At 44.3% G+C, this 16167-nt stretch overlaps 1 protein-coding gene across 1 annotated transcript in view; it reads right to left on the bottom strand.

The window, feature by feature from the left end:
- Window positions 1-9374: 9374 nt before the first annotated feature.
- SFXN1 (sideroflexin 1) overlaps window positions 9375-16167 on the bottom strand; it is a 44969-nt gene continuing 38176 nt past the window's right edge. The window contains exon 11 of the mRNA XM_044280737.1: window positions 9375-15880. Coding sequence (XP_044136672.1) covers window positions 15784-15880 — 97 coding nt within the window. The 3' untranslated portion in view covers window positions 9375-15783. The remainder of the gene's footprint in view (window positions 15881-16167) is intronic.

Below are 16167 nucleotides of genomic sequence, written 5' to 3'. Positions count from 1 at the left end.
ACCCGTGCGTTCTGCAGCTGAAACTCCACTATAGCCTGCTGCTGCTTGCACAGTCTCTCCAGCATGTGCAAGGTGGAGTTCCACCTGGTGGGCACGTCACGTATGAGGTGGTGAGTGGGAAGGCCAAAGTTACGCTGTAGAGCAGACAGCCGAGCGGCGGCAGGATGGGAACACCAGAAGCGCACACAGACGGCCCGCACTTTATGCAGCAGCTCAGACATGTCGGGGTAGTTGTGAATGAATTTCTGCACCACCAAATTCAGCACATGCGCCAGGCAAGGGATGTGCGTCAAACAGGCTAGTCCCAGAGCTGCAACGAGATTTCGCCCATTATCGCACACCACCAGGCCGGGCTTGAGGCTCACTGGCAGCAACCACTCGTCGGTCTGTTGTTCTATACCTCGCCACAACTCCTGCGCGGTGTGGGGCCTGTCCCCCAAACACATTAGTTTCAGAACGGCCTGCTGACGTTTACCCCTGGCTGTGCTGAAATTGGTGGTGAAGGTCTGTCGCTGACCAGATGAGGAGGTGGTAGAAGAGGAGGAGGAAGCCGAGTAGGAAGAGGAGGCAAAAGGAGGCAAAGAATGATGCCCTGCGATCCGTGCGCCAAACAGCTCTCCGCCTGGGGCCCAGCCGCCACTACATTTACCCAGTGTGCAGTTAGGGAGATATAGCGCCCTGGCCGTGCTTACGGGTCCACGTATCTGTGGTTAGGTGGACCTTACCACAGATGGCGTTGCGCAGTGCACACTTGATTTTATCCGATAGTTGGTTGTGCAGGGAGGGCACGGCTCTCCTGGAGAAGTAGTGGCAGCTGGGAACGACGTACTGTGGGACAGCAAGCGACATGAGCTGTTTGAAGCTGTCCGTCTCCACCAGCCTGAGTGACAGCATTTCAAACGCCAGCAGTTTAGAAATGCTGGCATTCAGGGCCAGGGATCGAGGGTGGCTAGGTGGGAATTTATGCTTTCTCTCAAAGGTTTGTGAGATGGAATGCTGAACGCTTCCGTGTGACATGGTGGAGATGCTTGGTGACGGAGGTGGTGTTGTTGGTGGCACATCCTCTATTTTCTGGGCGGCAGGTGCCAACGTTTCTCCAGAGGCGGAGGAAGAGGCAGAGGCAGCAGCGGAAGAGGGAGCAGGAGGGGCCTGAGCCCTTTCTTGGTTTTGAAGGTGCTTACTCCACTGCAGCCTGTGCCTCGCATGTAGATGCCTGGTCATGCAGGTTGTGCTAAGGTTCAGGATGTTAATGCCTCGCTTCAGGCTCTGATGGCACAGCGTGCAAACCACTTGGGTCTTGTCATCAGCGCATTGTGTGAAGAAGTGCCATGCCAGGGAACTCCTTGAAGCTGCCTTTGGTGTGCTAGGTCCCTGTTGACGGTGGACAGTAGCAGGCAAACTGTTTTGGTGACGGCTGCTCTGCTTCTGCACCCTGGCCCGCTTTAGCTACGCTGTTGGCTCTGTCTCACCACTGCCTCTTCCTCCGAACTCTGCAAGTCAGTGGCACGACCTTCATTCCATGTGGGGTCTAGGACCTCATTGCCCCTGCATCATCTTCCACCCAGTCTTCCTCCCTGGCCTCCTTTTCGGTCTGCACACAGCAGAAAGAAGCAGCAGTTGGTACCTATGTTTTGTCATCAGAGACGTGCTGAGGTGGTATTCCCATGTCCTCATCAGGAAACATAAATGGTTGTGCATCAGTGCATACTATGTCTTCCACCCCTGGGGAAGGGCTAGGTGGATGCCCATGGGAAACCCTGCCAGCAGAGTTTTCAAACAGCATAAGAGACTGCTCCATGACTTGAGGCTCAGACAGGTTCCCCGATATGCACAGGGGTGATGTGACAGACTGATGGGCATCGGTTTCAGGCGCCGCCTGTGCGCTTTCTGCAGAAGACTGGGTGGGAGATAATGTGAACGTGCTGGATCCACTGTGGGCCACCCAATTGACTAGCGCCTGTACTTGCTCAGGCCTTACCATCCTTAGAACGGCATTCGGCCCGACCAAATATCGCTGTAGATTCTGGCAGCTACTGGGACTTGAGGTAGTAGGTTCAGTAGGACGTGTAGCTGTGGCAGAACAGCCACGTCCTCTCCATGCACCAGAGGCTCCACCAACACCACCACCACCACGACTATGACCAGGTCCAGTGGCGTAGGGATCGCCATAGCAACCATAGAAGTGGCTATGGGGCCCTACGCCACAGGGGGCCCCTTCCGCACCGCATAATATATATATTTTTTTTTATTAACACACACAGGCAGCCAGGCCCGACCGCCTGCCCAGTGTAGTGGGCACGGCGCGAGCGGTCCGTGGCTCGGGCCTGGCTGGGGGGAAGCCAAGGAGTAGTCAGGTCAGGACTGGAGCAGGCGGGCCCGGGGCGCACTGCCGCACGAGCAGAAGATGAGGTAGGCGGTGGAGGGAGCCGGAACGGGGGAGTACCTGTGGGCATCAGTCAGTGGAGACGTGGTGGAGTACTGTAAATTGAGACTAGCGTAGTGTAGTGGACAAGTGGAGACTGTGGAGTTAGTGTGTGTGTGTGTGTGTGTGTGTGTGTGTGTGTGTGTGTGTGTGTGTGTGTGGTAAAGCCGGATCTCAGTCAGCATCTCCCTAATCCCTATTCAAAGACACATATACCTGCTCAAGCCTAGCAGGCGCAGCTGCATTATTTAACACTGTGGTGTGGTAATGGTTAATGGCATTGGTGAAGACACAGCCACCTAATCCTATCTGAGGGGTCTGTATTACAGACCCTTCAGATAGGATCAGGGTACTTTCACACTAGCATTTTTATTTTCCGTCATAGAGTTCCGTCACAGAGGCTCTATACCAGAAAATAACTGATCAGTTTTATCCTAATGCATTCTGAATGGAGAGTAATCCGTTCAGGATGCATCAGGATGTCTTCAGTCATTTTGACTGATCAGGCAAACTATAAAACCGTAGCATGCTGCGGTTTTATCTCCGGCGAAAAAAACGGAAGACTTGCCTGAAGGACGGATCCGGCATTTTTCCCCATAGGAATGTATTAGTGCCGGATCCGGCCTGCGCAGACCGGTAAAAATGTGAAAAAAAATACAAGACGGATCCGTCTGTCCGCATGACAAGCGGAGAGACGGATCCATTCTTGCAATACATTTGTGAGACGGATCAGCATCCGGATCCGTCTCACAAATGCTTTCAGTCACATCAAAATCGGTGGATCCGGCGGGCAGTTCCGACGACGGAACTGCCTGCCGGATCACACTGCCGCAAATGTGAAAGTAGCCTAGGTGGCTGTTTCTTCGCCAACATGGCATTAACCATTACCACACTATTAAATAATGCAGCTGCGCCTGCCAGGCTTGAGCAGGTATATGTGTGAATAGGGAAGATGCCGAGATCCGGTTGTACCTCACAGTGAGGTACAGCCGGCTCTCAGCATCTTCCCTAATCCATATTCACACATATACCTGCTCAAGCCTGGCAGGCGCAGCTGCATTAATTTAAAGGGGGGGCCCATCAAAAATGTTTTTGCTATGGGGCACAGTCATTTCTAGCTACACCCCTGATTCAGTCCCTTTACTATGAAATTAAAATGTAGCTCTGTTGGCCTTCCATTTCTCTTGATCATCTTTGAAATGTTTTACACCTTGATTGGAGTCCACCTGTGATAAATTCTGTTGACTGGAAATGATTTGGAAAGACACCCCACTGTCTATATAAGGTCTCACAGCTGACAATGCATATCAGAGCAAAAACCAAGCCAGGAGGAGGAATGAACTACCCCTAGGGGTTAGGGACATGATCTTGAGGAGGCACAGACAAAATATTTCTTTTCAGATGGGAGAAACTTCCAGAAGGTCAACCACCACTGCAACACTGCATAGATTTGGGCTGTAAGGCAGAGTGGCCAGAAACAAAGAGCCAGTAAAAGACCCATGACAATCTGCTAAAAAGCACCTAAAGGACTTTCAGAGAGAAACAAGATTCTTTGGTTTGATGAAAACAAGACTGAACTTTTTGGCCTTAATTATGAGTTATGTCTGGGGAAAAAGCAGGAACTGCTCATTACCTGCCCAATATAGCCATAAAGTGAAGCATGGTGCTGGCAGCATCATGCGGTGTTGGCGTTTTTCCAGAGGCTGGGACTGAAAGCCTGGTCGAGGTTAAAAACGAATGGAGCAAAGTACATAGATATTCTTAATGAAAACCTGATCCAGAGTGCTCTGAATCTTGGACTGGGCCGAAGGGTCACCTTACTACAAGAAAACACAAGGAGTGACATTTGTATGTTGCTGATATAGCTATTATATGCTTTTTTTTTTATTATCTGATATTGAGTTATGAATCACATTGTTTTACTTTCTAGGATATCTAATATATAAAGCTGAGTGTATGTATGTATGTCCGCTAAAGGAATCCGCACCGTCGCATTTACCATCACGAAATTTGGCACACAGGCAGAGGTCGCACTAAATTTTTTCCAGAAGAGTAAAAATACTCCTCTGACCATTTTTGAGGAGTATTTTTACGCGAGGAGGAGTATGAAAGTTATGGTAATTAAAATGCATAATACATAGGCCTGCACTCACATCTGTGTTGGAGGCTGCTTTTGGAGCCTCTGTTGAAAGACCAGACAAAAAAAGCCTCATATTCAGCACTTTTTTTTTCTGGATCCTGAATGAAAACTGAACAGATCCCATCATAGTTGGCAGAGTCTGTTCAGCTTCTTCCCTGTGGGGTGACAGGAGGAGGGGGGGCGGGCAGGGTCACTAGTCGGGTGACAGGAGGAGGGGGAGCATAGAACTGGGAGACTGGATGGAACCATGATTGGGGGGGGGAATATCTTACTTGGAGACTTACAGGCCAGGCTTTTCACTGCCACAACACAGCTGGAGTGGAGGGGGGTCACAGGCCCAGGGGCAGCTTTTCTCTCAGACCAGTCACGAGTCAACAGCTCCTTAGCTCTCCAGCGGCCCTGTCATGTTTGCCAGGGCCCTTGGGCAGCGCGCCCTTACTACAGCCGGCCCATCCTCCTTCCAGCATCCCCTTCCTGACCCAACCTGTATTGCTCTGGCGAACTAATACCCAACCAATAACAAAGCTCCTTGCTGTAAAGAGCTTTGTGATTGGTTATTCCATGCATAGGCAGTATATGTGCACTTCCTGTGCCGTTCACAGCGCTCATGAATATGGGGGAAAAGTCAAGGTATATTGGTACACCTTAGACTTTTTCCAGGGAGTAAAATTGCCTGAACAAGCGCCATAAACACTTGTACAGGCGTTATTGCGACCTCTGCATACAGGTACATCAGGTGACCGGGAACGTTTTAGACTGTGTCTCAGCTCTCTAGCACGTACAGTTCCTGAGATATTCCCAAAAATGTATTAGCCAATAGAAGCCTGGTCACGTGACCAATAGAAGCTCGCAGGCCCTTAGTCTGAACAAACACACAGTTTTACACCAGGTTTCCATAAGAACCCAGACATTTTTCTTCACTGCTGTAGCTTTAAAAGGGGCAGGGCACCGTGGATGATACTGTTAAGAGAGCAGAGTGCCATGGAGGTCACAGTTCAGGGGGGCAGGTAGGGTGGCCATTTAGGACACCCTCAAAAGACGGACTTAAAAACCCATCCCCAGGTCCCGCTAAGTCATGCGCCCTCCCACTCCTCAGCCAACGGGGATTGAAAAAAAATAAAGGTAAAAATCAACTTCTGTCAGCTGCAGGGTGGGAGGGTAACTTTCTCCCTGCAGCTCATGCTCAGACAGCACAGTGCTACTCTCTGAGAGTGAGCTGTTCAAGAGGACATCCCTGTGTCCGTCCAGGCACTGCGTCAGACGGCGGACAGGGAGTCTGAAAGCCGGACTGTCTGGCCTAAAACCGGACCTCTGGCCACCCTAGGGGCAGGCTGCTGTGCAGGTCACAGTTAAGGTGATGGTCCGCTATGGAGGTCAGTGTTAAGGGGCAGATTGCTGTAGAGGCCACTGTTAAGGGAATGGGGTGTTTTGGAAATTACTGTTGATATGATCTATACCAGTGTATTACTGTACTGTGGCAACAGCAGGGAGCGCATGGCGTCATAGCAACCAATGACGCCGTGCGCTCCTGCTCTCAGCAGGAATCCAGGCCGCGGTTCCACGGACCGCTCACGGCTGTGGAAAACGGCCGTGTGCATTCGGCCTTAAGGAGATAGGGTACTGTAGAGGTCACTAATAAAAGGGTGGGATGCTGTGGAGGTCACTGTTAAGGGGGCGGATGCTATGGAGTTCACTGTTAAAGGGGCGAACGCTGTGGAGGTCAGTGTTAATGGGTGGGTCTGTTAAGTGGAGGGGAACAGCGGAGGTCACAGTTAAGGGGACAATCCGCTATGGAGGTCAGTGTTAATGGGCGGGGTGCTGTAGAGGTCACTGTTAAGGGAGCAGGGTGTTGTGGAGGTCACATTTTAAAGGAATGGAGCTCTGTGGAGGTTACTGTTAAGGGGGTGGGTTATTGTGGAAATAAATGTTAACAAGATAGTGTACTGTGGAGGTCACTAATAAAGGGGCAGCCGCTGTGGAGGTCACTGTTAAAGGGGCAGGGGAATGTAGATGTCACTATTATAGTGAATACTGTCAATATCTTTTAATAACACACACACAAACATTAAAATTAAACAGATTAAATATACCCGGGTCCTTCTGCTAGTCTAAGGCTGCGTTCACACGGGCGAGATTTCCGCGCAGGTGCAATGCAGTAGGTGAACGCATTGCACCTGCACTGAATCCTGACCCATTCATTTCAATGGGGCTGTGCACATGAGCATTTTTTTTCATGCATCACTTCTGCAATGCTTTAAAATCGCAGCATGTTCTATATTCTGCGTTTTTCACGCAGCCCTGGCCCCATAGAAGTGAATGGGGCTGCGTTAATAACGCATTGCATCTGCAAGCAAGTGTGGATGCAATGCGTTTTTCACTGATGGTTGCTAGGAGATGTTGTTTGTAAACCTTCAGTTTTTTATCACGCGCGTGAAAAACGCATTGCACCCGCGCGGAAAAAACTGAACAACTAAACGCAATTGCAGCCAAAACTGACTGAACTTGCTTGCAAAATGGTGCGAGTTTAACTGAACGCATCCGGACCAAATCTGTCACGCTCGTGTGAACTCAGCCTAAGATAGAATTGTAAGGCCTCTTTCACACGGGCGTCATTTTTTTGGCCCGGCTAAGAGCCGGGTGCGTTGCGGGAAAATGCGCGATTTTTTCTGCGCAAGTGCAAAACATTGTCATGCGTTGCACTCGCGTGAGAAAAATCGCGCATGTTTGGTACCCAAACCCGAACTTCTTCATAGAAGTTCGGGCTTGGGATTGATGTTCTGAAGATTGTATTATTTTCCCTTATAACATGGTTATAAGGGAAAATAATAGCATTCTGAATACAGAATGCATAGTAAACCAGCGCTAGAGGGGTTAAAATAAAATAAAAAATAATTTAACTCACCTTAGTCCACTTGTTCGCGAAGCCGGCATCTCCTTGTGTCTCCGCTGCTGATGAACAGGACCTGGGATGAGCTGCTCCATTAAATACCGGTTAAGGACCTTCGATGACGTCACTCCGGTCATCACATGGTACGTCACATGATCTTTTACCATGGTGATTCACCATGGTAAAAGATCATGTGATGACCGGAGTGACGTCATCGAAGGTCCTTAAGCTCTATTTAATGGAGCAGCTCATCCCAGGTCCTGTTCATCAGCAGCGGAGACACAAGGAGATGCCGGCTTCGCGAACAAGTGGACTAAGGCGAGTTAAATTATTTTTTATTTTATTTTAACCCCTCTAGCGCTGGTTTACTATGCATTCTGTATTCAGAATGCTATTATTTTCCCTTATAACCATGTTATAAGGGAAAATAATAATGATCGGGTCTCCATCCCGATGGTCTCCTAGCAACCATGCGTGCAAATCGCATGGCATCCGTACTTGCTTGCGGATGCCATCCGATTTTCACACACCCCATTCACTTCTATGGGGCCTGCGTCACGTCAAAATCGGACATTATAGAGCATGCTGCGATTTGCACTGAACGTACAAGTGATGCGTTAAAAACAACGCTCATGTGCACAGCCCCATAGAAATGAATGGGTCAGGATTCAGTGCGGGTGCCATACGTTCGCCGCACGGATCGCACCCGCACGGAAAAGTCGCCCGTGTGAAAGGGGCCTAAATCTTTAATGATGTGGAAATAATTTTCTATGAGCATATACTGTCACATGTTAGGAAGACTTTATGGGACCTCAAGCTGATAACATCCCCATCTAGTGGTCAAATCTAATATTACATTTTAAAAGTTAGAAAGTATGGGATTGTGAATTTAGTTAACCCCTTAAAGATGAAGTCATCAGGATACAGGTTATTTTTTAAATCTGACGTCTCACTTTATGTGCTAATAACTTTGGAATGCTGTCTGAGGAGACTGCTGTGCTCCTATGAGTGTCACAGCCTCCTTGCAGCTTCTAAGCACAGGGATGCCATTTCACATTTCCAGAGGTGTCGAGGTACTAAAACTCCAAAAAAGACCCATTTTGGAAAGAATTTCAAAGAATTAGGGTTGCAGTGAAAACTTTTGACAGTTCAGGTTATTCATAGAATTTATTACAATTTGGGCATGTATATAAAAAAATGACATGTTAATATGTAGATTTAGATCAAAGTTTTAAGGGTTAACAGGAGAAAAAGGAACCCCAAAAATTGTTATGCAATTTCTCCACAGTACTGTAATACCCAATATGGTGTCGTAACCTGCTGTGTGTTCACATAGCAGAAGGCAAGGGGCGCTATTTGGCTTTAGAAGCGCAGAATATACTAGAATGGATTTGGGCACCATCTCCACTAATAAAGAGTACATATTGATCTAGGAGACCAAACCTGTCCATTTATTAGGCTCAAATCAAACAAGCCTTTTTTTTTTTAACCAAACACAGAAGTAGAACCAAAAGTATAATTTTCGTTCTTTTTGAATCCCCTCTTGGCTTTGGCCCAAAATGTCATCATGATTCCAGCCTTATTTACACGTCAATGTTTTGGACAGAGATTTCCATTAGTGATTTGAGAGCAAAAACCAGGTTTGGAGCCTCCACAGACATAAGGTATTAGGAAAGATCTGCACCTGTTCTGTGTTCAGACCCGCACCTGGTTATGGCTGAAAAATCACTGACCAAAAAACTGACATGTGAATGAGGCATTACATGGATGACCATTCATTTCCCCTGAAGCCAATTGTATTGCCAGCTACAGCTAGTCCATGTAGTAGTGATCCGGTTTTCATGAGCAGAAGTAATAACTTTGTAAGTAATGCGAGGGGTCAGCAGAAATTCTTGTATGCCAAAAATAAACCAAACAAACAGAAATTCGATTTGTCCAGCCTTGGTTGTATTTTATTTCAACTGGCTAAATTTAGATTTAAGAACATTTAAGAGTTTCCTAAGAGTTTCTTATCACTAATACGCAACATAAAATGCAGTTGTTCACTGTATAACATTGTGTAGATAACATTGCAGACAGTCACATTTTCCCATCTCACTTCTGGAGCTTATTGCACATTACTTGGAGTTTTTTCCCTCTAGAACATTTTACAATGACATGAGTTATGTTTCCAGTTTGTTCTTTTATTATACTACAAAAATGAACACGATTGATAAAAACATTAAAAGACTGAAGCTTTGGGTATGACAGTTGATGTTCTTTGGTTCAAAGAAAATAAGCACATGATGTGCACCAAAAGGTGTTGGTAACCGTAAAGGAGTTTTGTGCTTTATACAATTATTACTTAAAAAAAAAAAAAGAACCAAAGCACATGTAGTGATCTAAATTCATATGAGGTCAAAATGGAATATCCAAAGTACTCAGGCTCTGATGACAGGATTTGGAGGCATATTTCTTTATATATTGTCTAGACAGAATATATATACCAACCCTTATCACAGCTAGAGACAAGCATTACCCCCCTCAAAAATCTTCTCTCGTGAACTAAAATATCTTAAGGGGATGTATGAAATGAAATAAAATAAAAATGTGTTTTTACCCAGAAAAGCCATTACAGCCCCTACAGACAAGAGTGGTGCCATTTCTGGGGAAAAAGTAGCTTTTAAACAGCTCTTTAGAATATATACATCTAAAGAAATACAACATCTTTAGGGAGGATTTACACTTGAAAACTATAATTCTGTGTTTAACGAGCAAAGAGTTGGAACTTCTTTTTCTCTCCAGAGAAGGTCCTAAACCTGGACTACAGTACAAAGCCTCCATTGTAGTAAGGAGACATTCTCAACCAGAAACAATGCTTCTAGAGAAAAATATGTCCATAATATGGCATATGATGAAGCAGTTCAAGTATATGACTCCATGCTTTGGGTATGGTATTATGGTGTTCTAATATGTTCATGTGAATCACATTAATATTCATTTATTGTAGTATACCTTTGTTTTTCTAGGTATACAGTAATTGCTCTTTATTCTTAATTTGCCAGCACATTCATGTCAGAAGAGAACACAAAACTTTCTGTGTGAAAAATAGAACATACTGCAATAAATACGTGACTTAAAGGGGTTTTCCCAGACTTTCCTCTGGATAGGCCATTAGTATCTGATCGCTGGGGTTCAGACACCCAGGACCCTCTCCCGTCAGCTGTTGAAAAAGACACTGGCGTCCATGCGAGCGCCACGGACTTCTCTCTGCTTTTCCTAGGCCGAGTCACGACACATTAATGTGTCACGTGGTCTAGGAGCAGCTCAGAAACATTGAAGTGAATGGGACTGAGCTGCAATACCAAGCACAGCCGCTATACAATGAACGGCACAGTGCTTGGTGCCTTCTCAAACAGCTGATTGTCGGGGGGTGTCGGACCCCCACCGATCAGATACTGATGACCTGTCCAGAGGATAGGTCATCAGCATAAAAATCTTGGAAAACCCTTTTAAATATTATATATGTCAACCACACTGCATCATGTTTATAGTTGATAATGACCATGCCAAATGTCTGAATTCAATTGGTGTTAGTGTACATAGTGGCTACTGCTGATCAAGCCTCATCAAGTCAACATACCAGTATATCCACATTTTTAGACCTCTTTTGGAAAAAAATAAAAATAAATGAATAATGACCTATCCTAAAGCGAGGGTTCCTAAACAATGCATAGCCAATTGTTAAATGTGGAAACTTTGGTTGTGAACCATAGGGCATAGGGTCTTCACTGACCCTTCCATAAATGTCTCGCTGCAGTTGAAGACAAGTGTTGGCATACATGGTGACCTATGCTGTTAACACAAACTCAATGACCACATTGATTGTTTTTTTTTCTGTGTAAAAAACACCTCCCAAAAAAAATAAAAAAATAAAAATAAAACCTTCTTCTAGAGCGAAGGGTTCCTGAACAATGCCTAACTAATTGGTGAATGCGGAAACATTAGTTTCCATACGCGGAGAGCCCAAGTCACTGTTGGATTGGTAGTAACTGTATTGGTGGTGCTCTTTTAATCTTGGCTATAAATATGTATTGCATTATCTGCTTAAACCCTGAGTTATAAATTAGACATGGACATTGCAATTCTCTGGTGAAATGAGTCGATTCTGAGGAAATTTTATTTGTCAGCAGTCATTCACGAATAAAACAACCTATAATAAACAATTTCACGATGAAGCTTTTGAAATGTAGCATCTCTCATAACCTGTGTCAGCATGCAGGAGAAATAAAGCACTGGCAAACCCTTCTGGACCCCTACAAATAATTGCAAAAAAGGGAGGTTTGATGTTCGCAGCTATTGAGAGATGAAAAAAAAGCTTCAGATCTATTAAATGTTTTCTTTACACAAGTGGCACATGAAATAGTTACACGTCCTCAATGAAAATACTCAAGATACATTCATTCATTTTACGCCTGTCACGATCAGACATACTCACTATTATCTAATTATTAATCTATTCTGTTTATAGCACAACTCACAGAATGCAATACCACAAACACAAGGTTTTAGAATTCCTTATCGCAGCTTCTGTTCTCCGATCATTAAAGAATTTCGCAGCCTTCAACTAATAAATGAAACACACATTCTATTACTAAGCCCTCCCTTGGCCCATAAGTCTTGTGCACCCCTACAAAGCACCAAAAATATTCAAGAGACTCACTGAGTGAATGCTGCCATGCTGAGAAATTAACCAGGACATCAAACAAACCATCTTCATCATATCCTGGACATCACAACCCATTTACTAAAATAAACCATATTAACAGGATCAATGAGCAGACAAATTTAAAACTTCAAACGTCAAATTGATGAGAATGTGAGATGGTTGAAAAGACACTGAGGTTTGAAAGAGCGATTCCTCATCTAAATTATTAATTTTTAACAAAAATAATTTTGAGACAATCAACCATATGCTGCTATTGAGCACACTGTCAATTGAAACAGATTACAGCATTCCCCATTAGACTAGCCTAAGGATATATAGATATATATTTAAAAAATAAAAAGTGTAAAGAACTTCCCCCCAAAAATGTATTCTCCGGCCTTTTGGAAAGGAACTCGAGTTCAACACTGACTCTCCAGCTGAAACAGCATCTTATGTGTCGACAGGAAGTCAGTTTCTCTATTCCAATGACAACCTCGAAGTGAGTCTCATAAGAAGCTGACTTCCTGCGCAAAAATAAGATGTTATGTCAGTTGAAGAGTCGGTGCCGATCCCATGACACAGCTGAGGACCACAAATCAGTAGATAAGTCCCAACTTTGTGCCTTTCTAATAGGCCAGAAAATAGAACATTCTTGTGGCAGTCATTGTTTAATGTAATTCAACACATTTCAAATATACCTTGTACAGTACTGGAAGTGCTAAGAGCATGACCTAGTAATCGGTTAGAAATCAGGTCAATCATTTGCTGTGGCAAGTGAATGGCTGACCGGTCATTTCCTGCAAGTCTAGAGGGACCGACCATGAAGAAGGAACCGACGGGTTATTGTGAAGCATTGTAACGGGAGCAGCGGGGGGATCATAATTGATTACTTAAACGGTGGACAACCCCTTCAAACTTTCTGAAAATCTACCTGTTAAAACTGATATTTACCAATTTAAGATATTTCCTTTCATTACAGGAAATGTTGCAGATGTATGGTGTGCAGTATAACCCTCACAGTTTTAATAACAGTGCTTACTAATATGTCACTTTCTACAAAGGTAAACTGATCAATTTCACAATTTACTTCAGGATTTCCAAAACGGTTATTGGGTATTTGGCTGTGTAGCTCTGCAATCTAACTACTTGTGAACCCAACTAATCACAACAGAAGGACACAAAGATCGTAAAAGCCCTGGCGTTCTCTTTGTAGACTGTAATACTTGTGCAATGTATAGTCTAGTATTTTCTAGCTTCTCCGTAGTCTGCTTTTGGTCCCGGCTACATAGGGATTAAAATAGGCAATCCAAAGCCTATGCAAAATTCTATATATCAAAATAGTAGCTGGATAAAAGGAACACCCATGACTACCGAACGACAGTATTAACTGAGAGAGTACTTTTACTAAGCAAAAATAACAACATATATATTGGAGAAATGTTGTAACAATAACCAGAGCTAAACAAAAAAAATCTTTACAAACAAAAAATAAAGAAATTTGTACAAAAACTTATATGTAATAGCATAGGCAGGGGGATAAAGGAAAGGCAGCACATGAGGTGTTTCATTTTAGGCACCAAAGGTACAAATAATAATCATTCAGCAGTGATGCTCTGCTTCTGTGTAGTTACAGGTCAAATATCAAAACGTGTACCACTTTCACAGGTTTAAGCTAGTTTCACACCACTTAAAACCATCCGGCAGGCTGGAGTTCACCATTGCATTGTTTTTAGTCCGGCTGGCCAAATCCCTCTGGGTCCCATTAAAGCCGGATGGTTTTAATGCTAGTGTGATTCTAGTCTTAGTCAAGAATTATCAGGATTTTGTACTGGATGGGACCTGGTAAAGAGATGTGATGCTTTCTTTTAAAGGGGTTTTCCCACAGATAACATTTATCATCTATGAACAAATAAACTGACCACAGAGACCCCCACCAATCATAAAGTTCCCTGTGAGAATAAAGCAGTGCTGTGTAAGCATCCATGGGACTGTGGAGTACAACACTCTGCTATGTCCGTCAGCCCTACAGAGGCTTGAGCGGTGGTCAGGCTTGTGCACTACTGCTTCCATTCACACCCCAACTCTCATACATTTATCTCCTGTCATGTGGATAGGTGATAAAAGTTGCGAAAGGAAAAACACCTTTAAAAGTGGAGTTTTAGGGATTTTCCTTGTTATGGATACTGATAAGCTATGCTTAGGATAGGCCATCAGGATCAGATTGGCTGGGGTCAGCCTTTTGCAGCAGCCACTCACCCCAGAACACAGCTCCATTCACTGTATTACTGCAGCTCAGCTCTTCAGCCGGTGGTGCACCCGTTGATGGATGGCATGCCACACATCAGATCCATAAGGGACTAGAAGCAATAGGAAATGACCCTCTGCACTGGAACAGGGTGCCAGTGAACAGGTGAGTGCCTTTTTTATGTTAAACTCATTCCACTGCTTCGGGTTTGGGGGTCAGACAACCCCCTTTAAAAGGAATGTAATGCCCATCTGACACGGCAGACAATAGGCCTGGAAGAGGATCACCAAAAGCCATTCTTGGTCAATGGGGACAATCATCTTCAATATCAAGGAGTGTTCCTTGCTCCTTCAACATCAAGGAGTGCCCCGTTATCTATTCAATTCTTGCCTTTGTCCATGTCCCAATGAAAAATTGGCTAAACAAAATCATTTGGCACGGTCAAATACTGATGTACCTGAACTGCATTTACTCTTCGCTTGTATGAAAAATATTCACACAATTTAGGCTGCTGGATAGGTAGTAAAGATCTACTTGGCAGCTTCATATAATGAAATCCACATTCAAATGGGTAATTTGCATAGAATGTGCAAACATTTTGTGTCTTCTATGCAAACACATCAATGGCTTTGCCACTGTACTTTTAAGAACAACATATTGGAATGCTGTTATATATTCAAGGCTATGCAATATAGGTATGGCATCTGTGCACTTAGTGGTTTATGTATAAGTAATGGGTCAGAGGTAACCGACCTTTGGCAGTTAGGATGATGACACCCAGTTGGCATACTTCCAAGGCAATATGGAACTACTGAGTCGCACTGTTGGCAGGAGAGCCAAAACGTCAAAGCTTGCAATAAATAAATGGTAAGCTGATGTAAACAAGTGTGGATATGTGGAGAGATTCGAGGGTTACTGCACTGGAATTTGGCTGTTCGTGCTGTCACTAGACATTACAGCTGTATCTAGTATTGCAGCTCAGCCCCAATGAAGTGAATGGCATACAGATACAATACCAGATCTAGCTCTCGGACTTTGTGACGCTGTACTGATGAAGAAAAATAAAAAATCCTACCCGTTTTTCTGCCTCCTGGACAGCCTAAATAGTATTTTTTTTCTTTATTTCAATGCCTATAATGCTTTCATCACCAACTCTTCCTAATAAGATCCAATTGAGAAGTGTACCCCATTAAACTGTACATATAATGAAATGTTTTCTGCTGTATGGTCAAATAATACTCATTGAAAAATAAAACCAGCATTTTTTCTGAAACCTATAAAAAATACTCTGTGTTGCTCTTTAAAAGGTTTAGGACTTGCTTTCTTTCTCTCTCGAGTTGAACGACATACATTGTGTGACACGCATGGCCTTGAGGCTTGTAGGACGGTTGTGTGGTCAGGATTATAATCCTTTATTGAAGTACACTCTCTCTAAGCCCGGACTGTTCTCTTTAATTTGTGCTTGCAGTTCAGGCTCCAGTCCGGACACAGACATTGAGCTATGTAAAAAAAAAAAAAAAAGGGGGAAATAAAAGAAAAAAAGAACAGTTATCGATTAACAAGAATAGTGTAACTTTTGAGATTCAGTGTGACAAACACAATGGCTATAAAGTCAGCTCAACAGTAGACTCTTGCAACAAAATCTTTACTTGCAAAAGAGAATAAGAGAAAAGTAGTAAGGAAAAGAAAATGTGGGGCCAATGCCCATAGGGGAGAAGAAGGTGCCTCATGTACCCAGTGGCACAAGGTATACTGCAGAACAGGATCCATGCACACAGCTTTGTGG

This window comes from Bufo gargarizans, chromosome 2, assembly GCF_014858855.1.
Source record: "Bufo gargarizans isolate SCDJY-AF-19 chromosome 2, ASM1485885v1, whole genome shotgun sequence".
Lineage (NCBI taxonomy): Eukaryota > Metazoa > Chordata > Amphibia > Anura > Bufonidae > Bufo > Bufo gargarizans.
The sequence above is the reverse complement of the archived record's forward strand: the minus strand, read 5'-3'. Positions and strand labels throughout refer to the sequence as shown.